This window comes from Felis catus, chromosome D1 (assembly GCF_018350175.1).
Source record: "Felis catus isolate Fca126 chromosome D1, F.catus_Fca126_mat1.0, whole genome shotgun sequence".
Classification (NCBI taxonomy): domain Eukaryota; kingdom Metazoa; phylum Chordata; class Mammalia; order Carnivora; family Felidae; genus Felis; species Felis catus.
This window is the reverse complement of record NC_058377.1, coordinates 62,010,970-62,035,459: the sequence shown is the minus strand read 5'-3', so window position 1 is coordinate 62,035,459 and position 24,490 is coordinate 62,010,970. Positions and strand designations below refer to the sequence as shown.

The window sequence follows — 24,490 nt, the reverse complement described above, 5'->3', positions numbered from 1 at the left end:
CCACAAGTGCAGGGTGGATTCCTCATTTAGGACTCTTAGGAAGAAATCACCATGTTTGCACAGTGGGCTCGCTGTTGACAGTCCCTCGCCTTATATCAACAGCTGCTTTTAGAGTTCCCGTTACAACGCACCCACAATGACTCCACAAGGGAAAGGCTGGACATGAGAGGCGGTTACTGGACTGTTCTAGAATATTAAAAGACACTTTTACAATAGTAGAGAATTGTTTTGATAACCTGTAAGTTTGTTCTGTGACAGTGTGAACAGAAAACAATTCATTCAAACTAGGTCTCCAAAAAAATCCACGCCGTGGAGGAAATACCGTGAAAGACCTGTCGTTACCGCATCCTCTCAGGCCCTGCTACGTGGAAGGGAGGGCACTTTTGAGGGAGGGGCGATGTTGTGAAAGGAATTATGTTGTGAAAGGAAGGGCCGGGCAGGACCCCATGTGGGCCCAGCAGGCCAGTTTTCCTCAGCTGACTCTGCAAGCCACGGCCTTGACTGATGTGGTGTCTGCTGTCCTAACACAGGCACCTGCTGGGGCTCCACGCTCGCTGCTCATCTTCACATCACCTGTTTGGGAAGATCCGGGAATCCTCATTGTACAAAGGAAAACACTGGGGTCGGAAATCTTAAGTAACTTGCTGCAGGCTGTCTGGTAGTGGAGCCTTAATCATTCCCCGTCTGCAGGACTCAACAGCCCAGGCTCTTCCCATCACACTTCTTTGTCTGTTTATAGGGCTGGGGGGCAGAAAGGATGCCAAGTGACGATGACGGCCCGTGTCTGGGTGGCACTCGGGTGTGTTATTTGTGTGTGGCGAGGCACGTCTCCATCTGAGTTCTCTGTGCCCCTTCCAGTGGTCCTGCCTGGTCTCTTCCTCTCCTGGGTCCTGAGCCCAGGAGCCCGTCAGGTATAGAGACCTGGGACCAGGAAAGTCGGCAGACAGGACTGCAGACCGCTGCTAATTCCTCATTAACAGTGCACAGCTGTGACCAGCAGCTTCTCAATCCCCCACCAGGGATGCAGGGTCCAAGCCCTCCCGAGGGCCCCGAGAAGCGACCCATAAATCCATCCCACCCATCCCTGCTCTCCCCCAGGCTTGCCCCGGGAGTCCCCGTGGAGTCTCCCTGGTCACCAGTGCACTGACTCCTGAATGGACCAGCTGGAGCAGTAGGGACTGAGGCAGCACTGGGTACGTGGAGGCTGGATGCCCTTCCTCGTCTCTAATCGCACCTCTGCAGCAGAGAGGTGAGAGCTCCCGACCCCTCAGCAGCAGGAATTCATCAGCCGAGATCAGGCACCCCCTAGACAGGGTGTGGGGCTCCTGAAAAGGTCTCCTCCCTGTGATCTACCTGGATTTATCCCACAGTGAGCCAAGCACTGAAGGTGCTGCTAAAATGCCCATCCCCATGGGATGGTCTGAGAAGCCTCTTTGTCCTGACGGAAATAGGTGGTTCAGACTCTTTTTCAGAGAACAACTTGGGGGTGCAAAGGAGAGCACGAGGCAGAGGCCACCGTGGCCGTTAAGTTTCAGAACTGAGGGTGAGGTATCAGCAACCCCGTCTCACCCTTTCTGGGTCAGAAAAATGTGGAAAGTGTGGGCTGGGGACCAGGAGTAGGGATTAGAGGACAGCACCACCACATTCTTTTTTATGTGGAAGCAGTCTTGTGTTCAGCCCCCTTTTATTGGCTCCGTCCTGCAAGAAGGTTCTTTCTTTGGTTGATGCCGTCTAATCTGATACTCTACGCGGTCTTTTAGCCATTATTTTTTCCTTACATGGGATCACATTGCTTTCAGATACACTTCCTTCAGTCTCCAACTCACAGTTTGGGGTTTGTTTTATTTTTTTTTAAGGTAATTTAAAGGGTGGATGTTCAGATGATAAAGTTGAGAGCTATGATCTCACTGGAAAGGAGCTCAGTAGGAACGGGCTCAAGAAACAATACAAGTGCTTCAAATAATTATGTCCATATTATTTGACATGTATGGGGATTCACTGTCATCCAGGGAGAACTGCTTTACATGTTATTTATTTATCCTTCAAGGATTCCTGTACTGTTGGTGCCTTTATTCTTATCCCTAGTTTAGGTAAAAGAAATAAAGGCATAGAGCAGTTGAGCATCTTGTACAAAGTCACACAGCTCGTTTGTGGAATAATTAGGGTTTGAACCGAGATAACACGGCCTCGGAGCCCTCTCTAGATCTAAACGGCTGTGCTGACGTGGGAATACTGGGAACAAGAAAAATGGACCTTTGTGCTGGCTTTCCCTCTCATTCCTCTCCCCTCCACAATCAGGGTGGCATGTCAAATTCTGATTAAATGGAGGTTCAAAGTGCTCAGTCAATTCAGGTTCATAGTGGCGAACTCATGTTGCCAGAGTTCAGTTCTGGAACTCTTCCCTTCTGCCTTCTTTTTGTCTTACTGCTGCCAGCCACATTTACTATGTTCTTGTTCTGCTCTTCCCTGGAGGGGAAACTTGTCCCTCAAGCCCCTTGGGTAGGACACAGTACGTGAGCCACTCTGAGGACAGGGAGGCTCCCTGAGAAGGATCCATAGCAAAGGGCGAGGGAGGACCCGGGCTCTGGCCTGGAACCCACGGGGCGGAGGCATTGATGATGGAAGGGGACGGGTCTCAGTCTGCAGCAGGTGCAGGCAGGTCTGTGCGCCCCCAGTGACCCTGCCAGTACAAAGGTGTGCATGTATGAATGGAGTCAGAGTGAGGACACCCTCAGCGTGGAAGTGAGACCCAGGACCAGATGATGTGCAGAGTCTGTGTGAGTGGCAGAGGCGGCCTCTCCTGCCCAGAGGGAAATTGCTGTCAAGTGAGGAACATGGTAAGGCTTACAGGAGAGGAAGCAGTCCTGGACTGGGATCCAGGGGTCCTTGTTCCGTATCCCAGCTGTGTGTGACCCTAGCTTTTTTGTGCATTGGTGTCCTGATCACGGAAAGGGACCCACGACAGGGTGATACTATGCATGCGGTAGCACATAGGAGAGGCCCCAGGACTTCAGCCCTTAGCACAGAGACGTTGCTCTGCCTGGAGCTCAGGAGGAGAGGCATCCAACTTCCACCCCCTCGGCATGTCCCTTGGCAACTCCTGACTCAGAGAGGATGCTGAGCCGTGTGAGGCCTGGAGACCATGTGAGACTGGGCAGAGGGCAGAGCAGTCAGTGAAAGATGAGAAACCGCAACTTTGTCTATAGAAAGCCAGGCACAAAGCAGAAGCTGAGGCTGGAGGTTGGGAGCAAGGTCTTTGCCTCTCCCTCTCCCCTTTCTCTTAGCCTATGAAAGGAGATGGAAGGAGCAGAAGTGTGGACTGTTGGCATGTGGGATATGGGGCAGTTGTTCCTGGAATTTTGCCATAAGGAAGTGTGTTGATAGGGTCCACACCTTGAGTTCAGGACTTTTTTATGGGGCCCCTGTCTGGTACAGGTCATGTTTGTCCTGTGGTTTGGGGAGAGACATTCCCAGGCCCTGAGGGTGTTGACATCTTTCTTTCCTTGGAAAGGCTGGCCCTGTCTTGTTGGTCCTAGAATGACATCCCCAGGGTGCAGAGGAACCCACGGGTCCCCCACCATGAGAGTGTCAAGACCAGACCCCATGACTTGGCAAAGCCTTATTCTTCAGAAAGAAGTTCTGGTTTCTAAACCAATAAGACTTTTATTTGGGAAAGTCTATCCTGGTTTATTACCTAACACTTCTCTGCAAGAGTCAAAATGTAAGGCTGTGAAAAAAGGCCCAGGAGGCACTGCTGCAGAGAAGCCTAGAGCACACATGGACCATGAAATGCTTGATAGCCATCCTTCCCGCCCCCATGCCCAGACCACTGTATACTCCATTCACCTGCCCCTTCATTCCCTGGAACAGCTTAAAATACCAAATGCAATATCTCATGAAGTTCATGGACATAACTGTGGTCTTTAGCAAGAGCGTGGAAAGCACATTTAGCTTGCATCCTTTTTCTAGGCTGTTCCTTATCCACCTAAACCCAGGTAAGTAAAGTTTGTCCACATCCACCATTGGATGCACCATACTGCACTGTCATTGTGGTATCTGACCCCAGTCCCTTCCACTGCAGCCAAACCTTGATGCTCTTCTTTGTCCTCCCGGTGATCAGAACTTTTCCAGACTGAGTTCTTCAGAACCCAAAGGGTCTGTCCATGGACAAAGAACAGAAGAAAAAAGAGCCACAAAGCTGAGTCAAGGGATGAGTTTCTACACTGGTCAAAGCAGGAATTAATTTTCACAACCCAGGCATTTTGAACTATTATGAATAGCGCTGGAGGTAAGAATTTCAAAGCCATTGAAAGCTGGGACAAAATATTAGACAAACTAGAAGGAATATACTGTTTGGGAGGGTAAGTGAGCTAATAAAGTGGCTTCTGGAAAAGGACTTTGGAAGAGGAGCTTTGTCTGAGCACCTGTGGGTGAATGAATGGAAAAACAGCCATTCCATATATGCTTCCTTCTGACTTATAGCTTCCCTGGGGTAGAGGGGGACACAGACAATGTTGGCAAGATTGGGCTTGTTTGACATGAATAACTTCCTCTGGGACGGGTCATCAGGAAAAGCATATTCCAATGCTTTCATGTGCCTGGGATGTTGAGGAGACATTCCTCCCAGAGATGACTGTCAGAAGAGTGTGGTCTGTAATCAGATGAGTTTTGATTCAAATCCTAGTTTTATTAACCAGATGGGTATCCTGGAGTAGGTCTGTTGACCTGTCAGAAGCCAGATTCCTTCATTTATCATATGGAAACATTAGCAAACCCACAGACGGCTAGGAAATCCATAGGCCAGCATAGGGCTGTCAGCAAATGCTTTAGTACCCAAAGGCTGGACCCTCACCTCCACCTATCTGAAATCTCTGGGGGAACTGATGATTGCTTCTCACAGGCCTCATTCATACCCTGCAGGGACAGAGCCAAGTGGAACCAGGAGATGGAAATGGATCCTGTACTGGCTGCTCTCAACCAGACTGTGCTCATCTCTGGGCCCGGTCCCTTTGTCCTGCTGGGGGTGCCAGGACTGGAGACCCTGCATGCCTGGCTTGCGGTGCCCGTATGTCTGCTGTACATGGCGGCTTTGGCAGGGAATGTCCTTCTACTGGGGCTGGTGGCAGCTGATAAGACACTTCAGGCACCCATGTACCAGCTGCTGGGGCTTCTGGCAGCTGCTGACTTGGTTCTGGCCACATCCACGGTACCCAAAGCTCTGGCTGTGCTGTGGGGCCTGTCAGCAGAGATCTCTTTCGCGGCCTGCCTAGCTCAGCTCTTTGTTACCCATGTGGCCTTCATTGCTGAATCTTCAGTGCTCCTGGCCATGGCCGTGGACCGCTATGTGGCCATCTGTCAGCCTCTGCGCTATGGGGCATTGCTGACACAGCGTGTGGTGGGTGGAGTGGCGGTGGCTGCCGTGACCCGTGGTGCCTGTGTCATGGCACCCCCTGTGGCCCTGCTCCAAAGACTGCCTTACTGTGGGCAGCGGGAGCTCCCCCACACCTACTGTGAACACATGGGTGTGGCTCGGCTGGCATGTGGTGACACGCGCCCCAACGTTTGGTACGGACTAGCCACCACACTTCTATCCCCAGCACTGGACTTCGGGCTCATCGCCACTTCCTATGCCTTCATTCTCCGTGCTGTCTGTCGCCTGCCGTCCCACGGTGCCCGCTGCAAAGCCTTGGGTACCTGTGGGGCCCATGCCAGTGTCATCACTCTCTTCTACACACCCGCTCTCTTCTCTTTCCTGGCCCACCGTTTCGGCCGCCACACGGTGCCCGGCCACATCCACATCCTACTGGCTAACCTGTATGTGGTGGTGCCCCCTGCCCTGAACCCTGTGGTCTATGGAGTACGTACCCAACAGATCGCTCAGAGGCTCAGGCACTTGCTTCGATTGTGCTGGGTCGGGGCCATAAGGGGTGTAAGCCCTGAGAGGGCCTCCCATAGCAGTGAATGAGCACATGTTTTCTGCAGCCTGTGCCGTCAGATGGCCAAGTAGTGCTACAGCAATCCTTGGAGCAGAGCTCTGACCAGGGCATCTTCATCATCTGCCGATAGGTGACGCTATGGTCACCCCAGCCCTGTTCCCATCTCGTGGACAGAATGCGCACTGAACACATCTCTCCACCAGGGTCTACCGTGTCCATAGACTTTTCCTGCTCTTTCTAACTCTGTATTGATCTCCACAGTTGCATCTCACACACATAGAACAGACTGGGCCCGGACTGTGGCAAACAGGGAGGCCCAGGATGCAGCCTGGTCATCAAGATCTCATCTTTCCCCATCATTCTGACCAGCCAGGGCCAGATTACTGAAAGGTTGCTCTGAGTGGGGCCTTTTGTATAGCGCATGACGCTAAGCAGGAACTCCATGTTTGCTGAAGGAATGAAGACAGGAGGGCCTGAGGAAATGGCGCAATATGAGTAAAAGAGCACACAGCTCTGGAAATTGATGTGCTTTCTGACCTGGAGACTAACACCTAAATCTTGAGAGAGCTGCTGGTTCTGGGAGGGAAGGCAGTGGACTACCCCATGCTGCCCACCTAAGCTCTTTCTCCTGTCTGCTCACGTGCCGAGCCTTCCCCTGCTCTCCCGGCTAGATCCCCTCACTAGTTTTCATTGGCAGAATATAGGAAGATGACCCCAGCACTAGTTGTCGTGCTTCAGGCTCTGTGTTCTTTCATACTTCCTCCTTTCCATCCCTCTTTCCATAACGTTCTAGTAACACCCACCTGCGCAGTGATTCAGGATAGGTTTTCTGCTCCATGTAGCTTAGGGTTCCCAACTCATTCCTCTCATACCTCCCTAACCTCTATGGCTCCTCTGGGACAGAGGCTAGGCCACAGGAGCTGATGGAGAATGGATCCCAGGCCATGAGCAGGGAGTCAGAAGGTGAAAATCTGTAAAGCAAGATGAAGGTATGGTCTCTCATCAAGGATTGCCCAAGAGAGTCCAAGGCATTTCTTCCTGGAGTCATCCATTCACTTAAGCTCTCTCATCCTTTTCCTAGGAGGAAAAGTAGAGACTTCATATGCCTTTCTCTAGTAGGTATTATGTGCTGGGCAAAGGGCTATAAAGTACAGGATGCATTAGCAAATGGCCTTTATGCTGAATGTCTATGATATCTGAATTGGGGTTGCAATGATAAGTAGGAAAATAATAAGGGATACAAATTTCTCAATGGGAAAATGCAGTCTTCATAGGAAGCTGACATCCTCTTAGGTATTTGGGGGTTTGAGACTCACCACTTCCTGGGAAGTTCTCAGTAGACACAGTGGAAGAGAAAGGGGTAATTTCTGGTGGCCAGCCCTAGGAACACTGAGCTATGACTCAGGATCAATTCTTCCTTTTCTTTAGGGTACCCCAGGTACCAGGCCCAGAGGACCAGAGGCTTGACAAGAAGATATTGGGAGGGGGCTCTCTTGAAGGACAGGGAGTGAAGGTTGCTGACATCCGGAGCTTGAATTAGCAGATACATTTGAATACTAGTTGGGTGGGATGGAAACATATAGAGTGCTCAGAACAGTGAGGAGGACAGACTTCTAGGTGTGAGAGGGCACAGAGCAGAGCAGCCAGCACTGTGCTGCTGAAGCAATCCCCCCAGGTTCACAGCTTGGCCTGCATCCAAGGTCACTTAATTAAATAAATGGCTTCTGTCCTGGAGATGGAGCAGGTAGGGTTACATTTTCCTCTAGAGTATTCCTCCCTTAAAGCTGAGGGAAAGACCATAGTCCCTCCTGAAAGAGACCCATCCCAAGGCCCCCTCAGTGTGTCTCAGGTTAGTCTTAATCTATGTGGACAGGAGGGCCCAGCAGATGGAGGACAGATCTCAGCTTGAGAACACGACGAGAAAGATCTTGTTTGTGTAAAAAAGTCACTTCCAGCCCTTCTCTGGAAGCACAAACACACTTTCAGCCCTTCTCTGGAAGCACAGCCCTCTCCTCCCATGCCCCGCCCTGTCCCTTTCCAACCCCCCTCACACCCTCAGACCTTTCAGATGATGAAATCCTTATCTCTCCTACTGAGACCATTCACATGGACAAGAGATAAAAGCCTAGGGGAACTCATAGGTCTTGCTCCCCTCCTGCAGCAGATGCAACATGCAGTCTTCCTTGGCTCTCCTGATAACCATCCTACTGCTGCCTCTGGCACTCCCAGGGCAGCCTCAGGTACAGGCAGAGGATGGAGGGATCTCAAGTGGGTGAAGAGATGGTTCTGGGTTTTGGACTGGCTTCCCTCACCGCTCTGATCCATTTCAAGAAGCCCCAGGTTCTGAGAGAGAGTGAAGGTGGAGAGACCCAGGGACGTCTGAAAGGAGGATGGGATACCCAATATGCTCTGATTGTTGCTCTGATTGTTGTCAGGCATAGGGTGACAGAGGGAAAACACAGATGAACTCTGGGCTGTACATCCTGCTCTTTTATGAGGCATCATTTCCTGCAGAAATATGCCACCCTTTTCTTGTATGAAGGATGCTGGAACTAAGGAAGGACAACCTGGGCTATTGTAAGCATGCACCCTTTGTGTCATGATCCCAAAAGCTAAACCACTGGGCTGGAGTTGCAGACTGAAGACACAGCCAAATTAACTCCCAGGGCCACAGAAGATATGTGTGGGATTATTCAGAGAAGGACAGTGGCCACACATCTTGATTCTTGAAAAATCTATAAGGAAACCCTAGATGGTTCTTTCTTTTTTTTCTTTTTTTTTTTTTTTTTTTACATTCTGAGAACCTCTGGTTTTTCAACTACAAAATAAAGAATTCAAGTCATACCCTCCTGTGTTCTTGGGAATGCTAAATATCAGTCCAGACTTTGGTGCCTAATGGTGCTGTTAATATTCATTCCCTTCTTTGACAATTTGGAACTCTCTGTTCCTGCTGTCTTCAAGACAAAGTGAACTTGTGGGAATCTACTTATGTCCAGAGTAGAGGTACTGCAGCCACCAAGCTAGTCCCTGAACATTTCTTTTCAGATCATCTTTCCTCTTTTCCACAGAGCCTCAGAGAAGAGTCTACTCCCAGTTCTCTGAACTGCAGCCAGACCCAGTCAGTGCATGAGGTAGGGTGAGGATGGTTCCACCATTAGGAGCTGGAAGGAGACTATATTTCAGCTCTGGGAAATCAAGGGAAGGATCAAACTCACGACAGAAGGAGACTTAGACAGTCATGAACACTCTCCTGTGCAAAGAGGTCTCTTCTCAGACTCTCCAGAGTAGGGTCAGCTCTTCTGCTTCATGTTCCCAAACCGTGCACTGTGCTCCAATGTATTTCATTATGCTTAACGTGCCTGTGATCTTGCTTTTGCAGCTGGTGCCAGGCTCTACGGGTAAGGATGGCCTGTGCCATTGTGTGGTTCACCTGGCCAATGACCTCATTCCCCTGAAGAAGCTGGAGCAGCTACAGAGTACAGCCCAGGAGCTCATGGACAAGTATGATCAGGAGCTCTTGAGGGTGAGTGCTGGAGCTACGGGTTGAGGCTGGGAGTTACATGAGCACATTCTCTCCTGCATCCAGAATGAGGATGAGCTGGGCCAGTAGAGAAATTCCTGGAGAAAGCATAGCCCTCATCTTTGAGTTGAATCCTGAGTGTGAAGGAAAAAATTAGGTATTGTCCTTGGGATTCTCAGAGGCCATCACCATACAGAGAGGTTTGTGGAGGATGTGCTTTCCTACATTAACAGGCCAATTTGTGGGTATAAGTGCAGTGGGAGATGGGAAGAGGTTAGAGAAGAAGAAGGAAGTGGAATGGCCAGTGGAAAAGAGACAGAAAAGAGTTTGAATTGAGCTAAAATAGGGGCAATATCTGGAGAGACTTGTGGACCAGGCTAGTGAGCTTGGAATTGATGCTGTCAGTAGAGTGAGGAGTGAATAGAAATGTGGCATCCAGCATGTGATGTGGGCAGTTGCTTTTTGTAATGGGCACTTGGGGAAGGTTGATGAGAGAGGGCCTGAAAGCTAGCTGTCTGTGTCCATTCATTCACTCACCAAGACACTCCTGAGAATGTGGCTGTAATCAGGAAAGGGGAGAGAGAACCTGGGTATACAGAGGAGAGAGTCATTTTTTTCTGTAGCAAAGAGGGACACAATGTCCTCAGCTATGAAATGGAAATAACACTAATGCTCACCTCAAGAGCTGTTTTTGTTTTTGTTGTTTTTGTTGTTTGTTTGTTTTTTACTTACATCCAGATTATTTTATTTATTTATTTATTTATTTATTTATTTATTTATTTATTTTTTCAATATATGAAATTTATTGTCAAATTGGTTTCCATACAACACCCAGTGCTCATCCCAAAAGGTGCCCTCCTCAATACCCATCACCCACCCTCCCCTCCCTCCCACCCCCCATCAACCCTCAGTTTGTTCTCAGTTACTTATATCCAAATTAGTTAACATATAGTATAATAATGATGATTTCAGGAATAGAATTTAGTGATTCATCACTGACATATAACACCCAGTGTTCATCCCAACAAGTGCCCTCCTAATTCCTGTCACCCATTTAGCCTTTCCCCCCACCCAAAACCCCTCCAGCAACCCTCAGTTTGTTTTCTGTATTTAAGAGTCTTTTTGGTTTGTCTCCCTCTCTGTTTTTATCTTTTTTCTTCCCTTCTCTTTGTTCATCTCTTGTTTTTTAAATTTCACATATGAGTGAAATAATATATTTGTCTTTCTCTGCTGATTTATTTCACTTAGCATAATACATTCTAGTTCCATACACACTGTTGCAAATGGCGAGATTTCATTCTTTTTGATCACCAAGTAAAATTCCATTGTATATATATATACCATATCTTCTTCATCCATTCATCAGTTGATGGACATTTGGGCTCTTTCCATACTTTGGCTATTGTCGATAGTGCTGCTATAAACATTGGGGTGCATATACTCCTTCAAATTAGCACTCCTGTATCCTTTGGATAGGTACCTAGTAGCACAATTGCTGGGTTGTAAGGGAGTTCTATTTTTAATTTTTTGAGGAACCTCCACACTGTTCTCTAGAGTGGCTGCACCAGTTTGCATTCCCACCAGCAGTGCGAAAGGGTTCCTTTTTTTCTGCATCCTCGCCAACATCCATTGTTGGCTGAGCTATTAATTTTAGCCATTCTGGCAGGTGTGAGGTAATATCTCATTGTGGTTTTGATTTATATTTCCCTGTTGATGAGTGATGTTGAGCATCTTTTCACGTGTCTGTTAGCCATCTGGTTGTTTTCTTTGGAAAAGTGTCTTTTCATGTCTTTTGCCCATTTCTTCACTGGATTATTTATTTCTGGGGTGTTGAATTTAGTAAGTTCTTTGTAGATGTTGGGTGCTAACCCTTTATCTGATATGTCATTTGTAAATATCTTCTCCCATTCTGTCAGTTACTTCTAGTTTTGTTGATTGTTTCCTTCACCATGCAAAAGTTTTTTTATCTTGATGAGGACTCAATAGTTCATTTTTGCTTTTGTTTCCCTGGCCTCTGGAGACATGCTTAGTAAGAAGTTGCTGTGGCTGAGGTCAAAGAGGTTGTTGTCTGATTTCTTCTCTAGGATTTTGATGGCTCCTTGTCTTAAGTTTAGGTCTTTCATCCATTTTGAGTTTGTTTTTGTGTATGGTGTAAGAAAGTGGTCCAGGTTCATTCTTCTGCATGTTGCTGTCCAGTTTTCCCAACCATTTGCTGAAGAGACTGTCTTTATTCCACTGGATATTCTTTCCTGCTTTGTCAAAGATTAGTTGGCCATATGTTTGTGGATCCATTTCTGGGTTCTCTATTCTGTTCCATTGATCTATATGTCTGTTTTTGTGCCAGTACCATAGCGTCTTGATGATTGTAGCTTCATAATACCGCATGAAGTCCAGAATTATAATGTCTCCAGCTTTAGTTTTCTTCTTCAGGATTGCTTTGGCTATTTGGGGTCTTTTCTGGTTCCATACAAATTTTAGGATTGTTTGTTCTAGCTCTGTGAAGACTGCTGGTGTTATTTTGAAAAGGATTGCATTGAATATGTAGATTCCTCTGAGTAGTATCGATATTTTAACAATATTTGTTCTTTCAATCCATGAGCATGGAGTGTTTTTCCAGTTTTTTGTGTCTTCTTCAATTTCTTTCATAAGCTTTCTATAGTTTTCAGTGTAGATTTTCACTTCCTTAGTTAAGTTTATTCCTAGGTATTTTATAGTTTTTGGTGCAATTATAAATGGGATTGATACATTTATTTCTCTTTCTGCTGCCTCATTATTGGTGAATAGAAATGCAACTGATTTCCGTGCAGTGATTTTATATCCTGCGACTTTGCAGAATTAATGGATCAGTTCTAGTAGTTTTTTGGTGGAGTCTTTTGGGTTTTTCATATGGAGTATTATGTCATTTGTGAACAGTGTAAGTTTGACTTCCTCCTTGCTGATTTGGATGCCTTTTATTTCTTTGTGTTTTCTGATTACTGAGGCTAGGACTTCTAACACTATGTTGAATAACAGTGGTGAGAGTGGACATCTTTATTGTGCTCCTGAAATTAGTGGGAAAACTATGTTTTTCCCCATTGAGGATGATATTAACTGTGGGTTTTTCATATATGGCCTTTATGATCTTGAGGTATGATCTTTTTACCCCAACTTTCTTCAGGGTTTTTATAAAGAAAGGGTGCTGTATTTTATCAAATGCTTTCTCTGCATCTATTGAAAGGATAATGTGGCTCTTATCCTTTCTTCTATGTGAAAGTATAATGTGATGTATAATATTGATTGATTTATGGATATTGAGCCAGCCCTACATTAAGGAATAAATCTCACTTGATCGTGTTGAGTAGTTCTTTTAACATATTGTTGGATTCGGTTTGCTACTATCTTGTTGAGAATTTATGCATCCATGTTCATCAGGGAAATTGGTCTATAGTTCTCCTTTTTAGTGGGTCTTTGTCTGGTTTTGGAATCAAGGTAATGTTAGCCTCATAAATGAATTTGGAAGTTTTTCTTCCATTCTATTTTTTGGAACAGCTTCACAAGAATAGGTATTAACTCTTGCTTCAATGTTTGGTAGAATTCCTCTGGAAAACTATCTGGCCCTAGACTCTTGTTTGTTGGGAGATTTTTGATTACTGGTTTAATTTTTTTACTGGTTATGGGTCTGTTCAAATTTTCTATTTCTTCCTGTTTCAGTTTTGGTAGTGTATATGTTTCTAGGAATTTGTCCATTGCTTCCAGATTGCTCAATTCATTGGCATATAATTGCTCATAATATTCTCTTATTGTAGTTTGTATTTCTGTGGTGTTGGTTGTGATCTGTCATCTTTCATTTGTTATTTTATTCATATGGGTCCTGTGCTTTTTCTTTTTGATCAATCTGAGTAGGAGGTTATTAATTTTTTAAATTCTTTTGTTAATTCTTTCAGCTCCTGGTTTTGTTGATCTGTTCTACTTTTTTTTTTTAATTTTAGTATCATTGATTTCTGCTCTAATCTTTAGTATTTCCTTTATTCTGCTGTTTTTGCTGTTCTTTTTCTAGCTTTTTTAGGTGTAAGGTTAGGTTATGTATTTGAGACCATTCTTCCTTTAGGAAGGCCTAGATTGCTACATACTTCCCTCTTATGACCAGCTTTGCTGCATCTTAGAGATTATGGACTGTTGTGTTTACATTTTCATCGGCTTCCATGAACTTTTTAATTTCCTCTTTAAATTCCTGCTTGACCCATTCATTTTTTAGTAGGATGTTCTTTAATCTCCAAATATTCATGGTCTTTCCAAGTTTTTTCTTGTGGTTCATTTTGAGTTTCATATCATTGTGGCCTGAAAATATGCAAGGTATGATCTTGATCTTTTTTACTTCTTGAGGGCTGATTTGTGACCCAGTATGTGATCTATTCTGGAGAATGTTCCATGGGCACTTGAGAAGAATGTGTATTCTTCTGCTTTAGGATGAAATGTTCTGAATATATCTGTTAAGTCCATTTAGTCCAGTATGTCATTCAAAGCCATTGTTTCCTTGTTGATTTTCTGCTTATGTGATCTGTCCATTGTTGTAAGTGAGGTGTTGAGGTCCCCTACAATTATAGTATTATTATCAATGAGTTTCTTTATGTTTGTAATTAATTGATTTATATATTTGGGTGTTCTACATTGGGGCCATAAATATTTACAATTGTTATATCTTCTTGGTGGTTAGACCCCTTAATTATGATATAATGCCCTTCTTCATCTCTTGTTACAGTCTTTATTTTAAAATCTAGTTTGTTGGGGCGCCTGGGTGGCGCAGTCGGTTAAGCGTCCGACTTCAGCCAGGTCACGATCTCGCGGTCCGTGAGTTCGAGCCCCGCGTCGGGCTCTGGGCTGATGGCTCAGAACCTGGAGCCTGTTTCCGATTCTGTGTCTCCCTCTCTCTCTGCCCCTCCCTCGTTCATGCTCTGTCTCTCTCTGTCCCAAAAATAAATAAACGTTGGAAAAAAAATAAAATAAAATCTAGTTTGTTGGATATAAGTATGGCTACTCCAGCTTTCTTCTGATGACCATTAGCATGATAGATGGTTCTCCATCCCCTCACTTTCAATCTGCAGGTGCCTTTAGGTCTAAATTGAGTCTCTCATAAGCAGCATATAGATGGGTCTAGTTTTCTTATCCATTCTGATAGCCTATGTCTTTTTTTACATTTTATTTTTAATTTTTTAAAATTTACATCCAAATTAGTTAGCATACAGTGCAATAATGATTTCAGGAGTATATTCCTTAGTGCCTCTTACCCATTCAGCCCATCTCCCCTCCCACAGCCCCTCCAGTAACCCTCAGTTTGTTCTCCATATTTATGAGTCTCTTCTGTTTTGTCCCCCTCCTTGTTTTTATATTATTTTTGTTTCCCTTCCCTTGTGTTCATCTGTTTTTTCTCTTAAAGTCCTCATGTGACTGAAGTCATATGATTTTTGTCTTTCTCTGACTGACTAATTTCACTTAGCATAATACCCTCCAGTTCCATCCATGTAGTTGCAAATGGCAAGATTTCATTCTTTTTGATTGCCGAGGAATACCCCATTGTGTGTGTGTGTGTGTGTGTGTGTGTGTGTGTGTGTATGTATCACAATTTTTAATCCATTCATCCATCGATGGACATTTGGGCTCTTTCCATACTTTGGCTATTGTTGATAGTGCTGCCATAAACATGGGGATGCATTGTCCCTTCGAAACAGCACATCTGTATCCTGTAAATAAATACCTAGTAGTGCAATTGCTGGGTCTAGGGTAGTTCTATTTTTAGTTTTCTGAGGAACTTCCATACTATTTTCCAGAGTGGCTGCACCAGCTTACATTCCCACAACAATGTAAAAGAGATCCTCTTTCTCTGCATCCTCGCCAATGTCTGTTGTTGCCTGAGTTGTTAATGTTAGCCATTCTGACCCGCGTAAGGTGGTATCTCATTGTGGTTTTGATTTGTATTTCCCTGATGATGAGTGATGTTGAGCATTTTTTCATGTGTTGGTTGGCCATCTGGATGTCTTCTTTGGAGAAGTGTCTATTCATGTCTTTTGCCCATTTCTTCACTGGATTATTTGTTTTTTGGGTGTTGAGTTTGATAAGTTCTTTATAGATTTTGGATACTACTCCTTTACCTGATATGTCATTTGCAAATATCTTCTCTGATTCTGTCGGTTGCCTTTTAGTTTTTCTGATTGTTTCCTTCAATGTGCAGAAGGTTTTTGTTTTGATGAGGGCCCAGTAGTTCATTTTTGCTTCTGTTTCCCTTGCCTCTGGAGATGTGTTGAGTAAGAAGTTGCTGTGGCCAAGATCAAAGAGGTTTTTGCCTGCTTTCTTCTCGAGGATTTGGATGGCTTCCTGTCTTACATTGAGGTCTTTAATCCATTTTGAGTTTATTTTTGTCTATGGTGTAAGAAAGTGGTCCAGGTTCATTCCAGTACCACTTGTTGAAGAGACTGTTTTTATTCCATTGGATATTCTTTCCTGCTTTGTCAAAGATTAGGTGGCCATATGTTTGTGGGTCCATTTCTGGGTTCCCTATTTTGTTCCATTGATCTGAGTATCTGTTCTTGTGCCAGTACAATACTGTCTTGATGATTACAGCTTTGTAGTATGGCTTGAAGTCTGGGATTGTGATGCCTCCTGCTTTGGTTTTCTTTTTCAAGATTACTTTGGCTCCGATAGCCTATGTCTTTTGATTGGAGCACTTAGTCCAGTGACATTTAGAGTGAGCACTGAAAGATATGAATTTAGTGTTATGTGTAGAGTTGGTGATGTTCAATGGTCCTTTCTAGTCTTTGTTGCTTTGGGTCTTTTTTGTTTTTTTTGTTTTTTTGTTTTTTTTTTGTCTTTTCTCCACTCAGAGAGTCCCTCTTAAAATTTCTTGCAGGGTTGTTTAGTGGTCACGAATTTCTTTAGTGTTTGTTTGTCTCAGAAACTATATTTCCTTCTATTTTGAATGACAGCCTTGCAGAATAAAGAATTCTTGGCTGCATATTTTTTTGATTTAGCATGTAGAATATATCCTGCCACTCCTTTCTGGCCTAACAAGTTTCTGTGGATAGGTCTACTGTGAAACTTATCTGTCTTTCCTTGTAGTTTAAGGATTTTTTTCCTTTGCTGCTTTTATAATTCTTTCTTTGTCTGTGTTTTGTGAATTTCACTATGATATGCCTTGTTGATGGTCAGTTTTTATTTAATCTGATGGGAGTTCTCTAGGTTTCTTGGATTTTGATGTCTGTGTCCTTTCACAGATTAGGAAAGTTTTCCAGTATAATTTGTTCACATTAACCTTCTTCCCCTTTTTCTCTCTATTCATCTTCTGGGACTCCTGTGATTCAGATTTTATTCCTTCTTAACAGGTGACTGAGTTCTCTAAGTCTTGTGTCATGCTCTTTTGCCTTTGTTTCTCTTCTTTTCTGCTTCATTATTCTCCATAATTTTATCTTCTATATCGCTGATTCATTGCTTTGTTTTATCCATCCTTGCCATTGTGACATCTATTCAAGATTGCATCTCAGTTATAGCATGTTTAATTTCAGCCTGAGTAGATTTTACTTCTTTTATCTCTGCAGAAAGGGATTCTCTGGTGTCTTCTATGCTTTCAACCCCAGATGGTATTTTTATTATCATGGTTCTAAATTCTAGTTCAGACATCTTACTTATATTTGTGTTGATTAACCCTGGGTGTTATTTTTCGTGTTCTTTCTTTTGGCATGAATTCCTTCATTTTTGTCATTTTGGAGGAAGAAAAAATTAATAAAATAAAAAATAAAAAGTGAAAAATTAAATACACAATAAAAAATCAAATAAAAGAACTAGATCCTAGGTGTGTTTCAGTCTGATTGTTGAAAGAATAGAGAAAAAAGGGAAAGGAGAGAAGAAAAGTGTAAGAAAAAAATTTAAAAATTAAAAAATATTTATAGAATAAGATAAAATAAAGAAAATGAAATACAATAAAAAATTTAAATAAAAATAAAATAAAGTAAAAAACTATAAATAAAATTTTCACTTTCTGTATCCAACAAAGAAAAGAAAGAAAAAAGAAAACAACTTAAACAAAAACAGAAGCAAAGAAAGTGAACAAATAAATGAACCAGCAAACACAATGAAACCCGAATGAAGTTACATCCAGTTTCCCCTAGAATTTAAACTAAGCACTCTAGTGGCTCCATGGTGTAATGGCTCCATTATCCACTAGGTGACGCTGCTTATCTTACTGGGGTGGATCATTGTGCATGTGTAGGATAGGTGGAAATGGCTTCACCCAACTCCCTAGTCTGTGGCACAGGAAATTCCCTCTCTGACTGACCCATGATAAAGCATCCCTCCTTTGTCTCAGGACTTCATTCACTCCTGTCTCTACCCTGTCTGTGTCCAAGCCATCTGCCTGCCAGATGGCACCTTCCTCCAGAGTTTTATTTCAGATGGGGTTGTTTCAAAATACAACACTTCAGAGACCCCTTCACTTGGTCCCACTGATTCTCTGTGGGAGGGTCTTGCTGAGCAATGGCTGGGTGCCAGCTAGCCCCAGAAAATGTTTGTGTGATCCTGCAGCAGCAGAGGTTCAGAGATGGTGACAAATCACAGCACACAGCCGGCTTCAGGTTTCACCATACTCTGGGGTCTTTGTCCCAATACCCTCAAATGTGGCTCCTCTCCAGGGTCCCCTGGGACCTTTGCTGTGGGGAGGCCATTTGGCCTCTACCAAATGCTCTCCAAGCAGGGGAACTGCTTCTCCCCCTGTGGCACACGGACCCCTCAGACCCCACTGCTTGCTCCTGGGAATTTGCCCAGCTTCCTCACTCGAGCGCCACCAGGTACTGAGCTCCAGAACTTCAGACTCAGCAATCCACTGTTTGTAGAATCCTGGTGGTATTGGTATTGACACCTTCTCTTTTCTCCCCATCAATGGTTTTGGGGAACAGGTTTCTTGTTCAGTCCCCTGCGAGTGTTTTCACTCTTTCTTTCTCTTTCTCTCCAGCTACTTTTGCAGGGAATGCTTTCTTGCACCATGCCAATGTTTTGCACTCTCTCCCTTTCTCTTTCTCTCTCTGTCTTCTCTCTGCAAAAATGGCTCCCTACCCCCCAAGGCTTTTCTCCCCCAAGTTCACCTCTCCACACCGTGTACCTGGCAAGTTCTGTGACTTAAGTTATGCAGGTGGTTGCATTAATCCTCAGATCAACTTCCTAGGTGTTCAAAATGGTTTGGTGCTGATCTAGCTGCATTTCAGGGATGAGATAAGCTCAGGGTCTTCATGCTGCTCCACCATTTTAACTTCTCTCAAGGGCTGTTAATGGAACAAAATAAAATGATAGATCCAAGACAGTATTTTTTAGGCTACGTGGCACTGAAGGCATGCAAATAAAAGAAAAAAGTCATGGATGTTGAGGTTTGGGGGAACTGCCTGTCCATGCCTCCAGACCCAGGTCAGTGAGTACACATGCACCACTGAAGGTCAGGATAACCAGGTCTTAGAAATGAATGGTGCCCTGAAGTCCAGGATTCCCACTACCCTTGCTTCCTCCTAGAAGGCCCCAATCTACAACCTGCTGTGCCTGCAGCTGGAGAGACCACAGGAGTTGGTGACCTGGCTTATGGCCAAGGGAGGACTTAGTGAGGCTGAGAGCCTCCTCTCTTAATTCCAGAGCCATATACATAGATAGATTAGAGAATACCTCTGCCTCCATAGTCTCCTGTCTTACTTAATTTCATAAATTTGATGATTTACCAAATCACTTATTTCTGGAGGAAAAAAAGACACAGAGCTGAGCAATATGGAAGGCTGACATCAGTTCTTAAGAACAGTCTGTGACCCATATCCTTGGCATCTCATTTCCACAGGTGGCTAATGCCAGCCTCATACTCAAGCTTCTGGCTGACTCAGACCAGCACGATCTCTGTGCTCTTCGTCAGGAGGTGGATAGTCTCAAGGACCAGCTAAGAGAGTGTGAGAAGGAGAAGCAAGAAGTGGCCTCTGGACACTCTGGTCCACCCCTGCCCCCCGGTGAGGCCTCAGACTGAATTTATGAAAATTTCTTTTCCCCAAAGATGGTTTGGGAATGCAGTGTTGGTTATGGCATACTGAGGGGTGGGCAGTGAATGTCTTGATGTAGAATAAATCTTTCATTTCCTTGTTTGGTACATCATTAAGCAATGCAGACAGAGATAGGTATAGTCTCACATATAGGCATCCTAGTAAACATAGATATATATAAATACACCTAAAATCAGACATATACACTAACCTCTATTTGTGCAAAGTCAAGCCTGCTTATACACCTATGCATGTCTTCAGATGTACGGACACATGCTGAAATACACACATAGCTATTACACTTTCATAGCCCTCTCCCTGTGGGCTTTGTGCTTCACTCCTAGTTTCTACCTTGCCTGCTCTCTTCTCCAGGCTCTTGTGACCATGGAGGCCTCCAGAAAGTCAGCAGACCCTTTGTGGTGCAACTCAATTGGAGAGGCTTTGCACACAAGGCAGGTACCTGGGGTCGAGACTCAGCACCCAATCCAGACTCTTCCCTCTACTGGGTGGCCCCTATGACTACAGACAACAGGTAAGTTCAGGATGGTTTCTCTTTTGTACCCAGGTTCATTCCAAATGTTTGCGATCCTACCCTAACGGGATTCTTTATGGCCCCAGCACAACTTCCTCTCTCTGTTTTAGGTATGCCCCTGGACAAACTTAACCTAGGTCTGACAGGTCACCTTCTAGAGCTCCTCTCATGATTAAGAATGCCACAGATGGCTGTGAGCTCCTGCTTGAACCTGCTGTCTGAAATTTCTAAACCCATTGTAATCCAAACTGGTTCTATTGGTAGTCTGATCTTATCTCAAGAACAAACTGTTCTCTACCTGGGCTTCAGAATCCTAGGTTCTTCTCAGAAGAAATTTAGAAGATGAACTTGACTTTACTTGGGACTTGGACTCAGACAGGGTTGAGTTTGAATCTGAGTACTGCCACATAAGATAAGTGAACTTGGAGAAGTACATGAATGTCTCAGACCCATTCTAGCCATCTGGAAAGTGCGGATAGTTAAATTAGAGAATATCACATGAGATTTTATAAAAAAAAGTGTGGACAGCATTGTCGGTGTTGATAAATGTTTGTTTGTTTGTTTTAGATGAAAGGATAGCTAATTGAATCAAAGAGTAAATGAATGAGCCCTTAAATAAACTGGCAGCCTGGTTAGGAAGCTAGATGCAACTCACAAGCAGGGTGTTTAACGGTAGTCTATATAGGAATATGACAAAGATCCAACTGAGTAGGACACCACAGGAGGGAAGGATGAACGTGGCTTAAACCTGTCATTGAAGAGCTCAGTGGAAGCTCATCTCAGAAAGATTAGTGTTACTGATAATATTGCTCCCAATTCCTATAGGCATTTGCAGCATATGAAGCACAATTTATGTGTCTTTGCTTTTTAAATCTTCTCCAAATCTCTGTGGTAAAGGAAGACTTACTGACCAAGGCCAAGCAGTGACAACACTCATCATTCAGGAATTATTTATTTATTTATTTATTTATTTGTAAAAGTTTATTTATTTATTTTGAGAGATGGAGAGAGACAGTGTGCAAGCAGGGAAGGGGCAGAGAGAGAAGGAGACAGAGAATCCCAAGCAGGCTCTGAGCTGTCAACGCAGAGCCTGATGTAGGGCTCAAACTCACAAACCATGAGAAAATGACCTGAGCTGAGATCAAGAGTCAGACACTTAACTGACTGACCCACTCAGGCACCTCATTCAGGGATAATTTAAAGGAGTTTCCAAAGTGACCTCAATGAGCATAAATCTCTCCAAATCCAGCTCCAGAACCATGATCTACCACAGGACATTGTCTCAGGGACGGGTGGAGGGGCCATCCATAAAGAAGAGCATCCATAAAGAAGAAAAGAATAATAACCATCACTTGTTGATTGCTTACTTTGAGATAAATATTCTAATTGTTTTATTTGCATTATTTCGGTCAGTCCCGACAATCAATGAGATAGAATCTTTTTTTTCTTTTAATGGATTTTAATTATGAGCTGAGGGACTTTGAGCAAATTACTTAGTCTTTCTGAGACCCAGTCTTCAAATCTGTGGGGATAAAACCTACTTTATGGTACTTTCACTATAATTAAATGAGATAATGCACGCACAGTGTCCATGAGACATTGTTGCATTTGATGTTAATGTTATTGCTATTACTGATTTTTTACAGTTATTTTTTGTCACAGTATGTTATAAGCAGAAGAGAGATTACCAATCAGTTCTGTATGATTCCAAAGTTCCAACTATTAATTTGAACACTAGCCTGCTCATTTTTATTAGCATTGTGAACCCTGATAATTCTGGTGTGGGGCTTGGCCTAGGTACTTTGACTACTACCAGATGTACAAGTCCTATGATGACCTGGTATTGATGAAGAACTATGAGAAGAGGTCATTTGGCTATGGTGATGGCAGTGGTAACACCGTGTACGAAAACTTCATGTACTTCAACTACTATGGCACACGTGACATTGCCAAGCTGAATCTTTCCTCCAACACCCTGGTGCTACGACGCCCATTGCCCAGCGCCACCTACAACAACCGCTTCTCTTATGCTGGTGTGCCCTGGAAAGACTTAGATTTTGCTGGTGATGAGAAGGGACTGTGGGTGCTCTATGCCACCGAGGAGAGCAAGGGAAACATGGTTATAAGCCGCCTCAATACCAGCACCTTAGAAGTGGAGAAAACCTGGCAAACCAACCAGTACAAGCCAGCCATGTCAGGAGCCTTCATGGCCTGTGGAGTGCTGTATGCCCTACGCCCACGGAGCACCCACCAGGAAGAGATCTTCTATGCTTTTGATACCAACACTGGGCGGGAGCGCCATCTCAGCATCCTGCTGGATAAGATGCTGGAAACACTGCATGGTATCAATTACTCCCCCTTGGATCACAAGCTCTATGTCTACAATGATGGCTATCTGATCAATTATGATCTCAGCTTCCAGATGCTGAAGCATAAGCCATCAAAACTGCCAGCTGAAAAGTTCTCTTGGTTTCCTATTGCACCAAAGCCTGTCAAACCCCAAAAAACATCTAGTCCCTGAGACCCCTGGGGCAGAGTATTGGGAGAAGCATATGTCCTCCTCCTCACCCTCCAGATGGATCACTCCCCACACCCCCCCACAAATGGTCATCAGTCCTACTGATTGAGAAGTGTTGATTATATTTTTATGATTGATCACTCTTTATAATTGACAATTCTGTATGACTAATGACTCAATCACATTAAAGTTCTTTTTAGTAATGGTCTAGGTGGATTTGATTGGGGTTTGATTGGGAAACAAGCACCAACCCTAACAAGACACCTCTTTACTAGAAATCTACAATTCTAAGAGCTGCACTCCAATTTGTAAAACAAATCTCCTATTCTGTGCTTTGAAAACTGTGAATCCAACTCCTACAATTATAAAATTCTGTGAATTAGGCTTAGAATGGTAAGTCTTAGGTTGAGAGCATCTGGTACCAGTGCAGAAGACCCCAAACAGCTTGTCATTAGAATAGTATGTAGAGGTCCCCTTTCTTTTTTTTTTAAGATTTTTTTTAATATGAAATTTGTTGTCAAATTGGCTTCCATACAACACCCAGTGCTCATCCCAACAGGTGCTCTCCTCAATGCCCATCAGCCACTTTCCCCTCCCTCCCACCCCCATCAACCCTCAGTTTATTCTCAGTTTTTAAGAATCTCTTATAGTTTACCTCTTTCCCTCTCTGTAACTTTTTTCCCCTTCCCCTCTCCCATGGTCTTCTGTTAAGTTTCTCAGGATCCACATAAGAGCGAAAACATATGGTATCTGTCTTTCTCTATATGACTTATTCCACTAAGACTAACACTCTCCAGTTCCATCCATGTTGCTACAAAAGAGACCCCCTTTCTTATCTTCAACCTCTTGCAGGGTAGCTGGCGAGAAAAGTGCAGCATGTTGGTGTGAAAATCAATGTTTCACTGTCCTGAATCAAACTCACTCTGAGTGCAACTAGGAGAGGGGTTTAGGCTTGAGTTCCATTCTAGGAAGTGAGCAACTAATGGCTGAGCATCAGACACTCCACCTATTACTTATCTATCTGCATGGTTCACTTCTTTTCCATGCAATGGGATGGAATGTTCAAGATTTCAGACCCCAAAGTCTTCACAGTCCCATGAAGGATACCAGAATACTTTATACACCCAGTCTCATGCTTATACTTCCCCATATGTATATACATTCGCAAATATACATCCAATCAGACATGTATACAATATTCCATCTACATAGACATAAATGTATATTTTAACATATCTATTAGAAAATTCATGTGCTACCCAAATAAAGATCAAACACCATCCCCTACAGGTGCATGGAACTGAGAATCTGTTCTAGTTGCCCTGTTAGGAATTTCACTATGAATCACCACCCCCATCACCTCTTGATTTACAGGCATCTCTCCCCCTAATGCTTTGACACAAAGGTGGGCACCAAAGATTGGGCTAAGACATTGAAACAAATCTTTTTAAAAGTTCTGCTATAATGACATAGAAAAGACCATAGAAAAGACCAAGTGAGAGATGAATAAAAAATACTTTGCAAGGAAGGGCTAACTCACCTTTAATTTTAAATGGCCCTCAGAAAACCTCCCCAATGAGCCCCGCTCCTGCTTCTAGAATAGAAGAAATCTTTCCCCACGTGGGAGCACTCTCAATTAAGTGCAGAATCCCTAAGCCTAGAGGCAGAGAAACACATGACCTCCTCTACCCCTTGTGAACTTTGTTCTTGCTCCATTTTTCTTTGTAAGGCCTCACTTTTTCAAGATCACTAACAAAAGTGAGAAGATCTTTCCTACAGGAAAGATTCCATTCTTACAGGTATGTAGTTTTATCTATGGCTTCAACAAACTCAACTTTCCATTATAACAAGCCTATCATCCCAACAGGGACCCCCACACAGGACCACAGAGAAACATATCCCACATAAGCAATCTGGTCTCCCCCCCTCCTTTTTTTAATAGTTCCATCCTAAGAA

At 44.0% G+C, this 24,490-nt stretch overlaps 2 protein-coding genes across 3 annotated transcripts; both read left to right on the top strand.

The window, feature by feature from the left end:
• The first annotated feature begins 4,945 nt into the window (after positions 1 to 4,945).
• On the top strand, positions 4,946 to 5,965 carry LOC111556649 (olfactory receptor 52D1-like). Its single transcript, XM_023239719.2, has one exon. The coding sequence runs from the start codon at positions 4,946 to 4,948 to the stop codon at positions 5,963 to 5,965; it is 1,020 nt and encodes a 339-aa protein (XP_023095487.2).
• A 2,057-nt stretch (positions 5,966 to 8,022) lies between these two features.
• LOC123380486 (olfactomedin-4-like) lies at positions 8,023 to 22,742 on the top strand. Of its 2 annotated transcripts, XM_045038827.1 has the most exons (6): positions 8,039 to 8,176; positions 9,005 to 9,067; positions 9,316 to 9,459; positions 19,292 to 19,454; positions 19,857 to 20,016; positions 21,814 to 22,742. In XM_045038827.1, the coding sequence occupies exons 1-6, from the start codon at positions 8,108 to 8,110 to the stop codon at positions 22,535 to 22,537; spliced, it is 1,323 nt and encodes a 440-aa protein (XP_044894762.1). In that variant the 5' UTR covers positions 8,039 to 8,107; the 3' UTR covers positions 22,538 to 22,742. The 2 variants fall into 2 exon arrangements, with proteins under 2 accessions (XP_044894763.1, XP_044894762.1); XM_045038828.1 differs by lacking the exon at positions 9,005 to 9,067 and having other exon boundaries at positions 8,023 to 8,176.
• Positions 22,743 to 24,490: the final 1,748 nt, after the last annotated feature.

What these genes read in the sequence shown, in the direction of transcription:
- LOC111556649 (XM_023239719.2), top strand. Translation starts at nt 4,946, where the DNA reads ATGGAAATGGATCCTGTACTGGCTGCTCTCAACCAGACTGTGCTCATC.
- LOC123380486 (XM_045038827.1), top strand. Translation starts at nt 8,108, where the DNA reads ATGCAGTCTTCCTTGGCTCTCCTGATAACCATCCTACTGCTGCCTCTG. An exon ending in CACTCCCAGGGCAGCCTCAG is followed by an intron (nt 8,177 to 9,004) that starts GTACAGGCAGAG and finishes TCTTTTCCACAG; the next exon opens with AGCCTCAGAGAAGAGTCTAC. An exon ending in ATGATCAGGAGCTCTTGAGG is followed by an intron (nt 9,460 to 19,291) that starts GTGAGTGCTGGA and finishes TCATTTCCACAG; the next exon opens with GTGGCTAATGCCAGCCTCAT.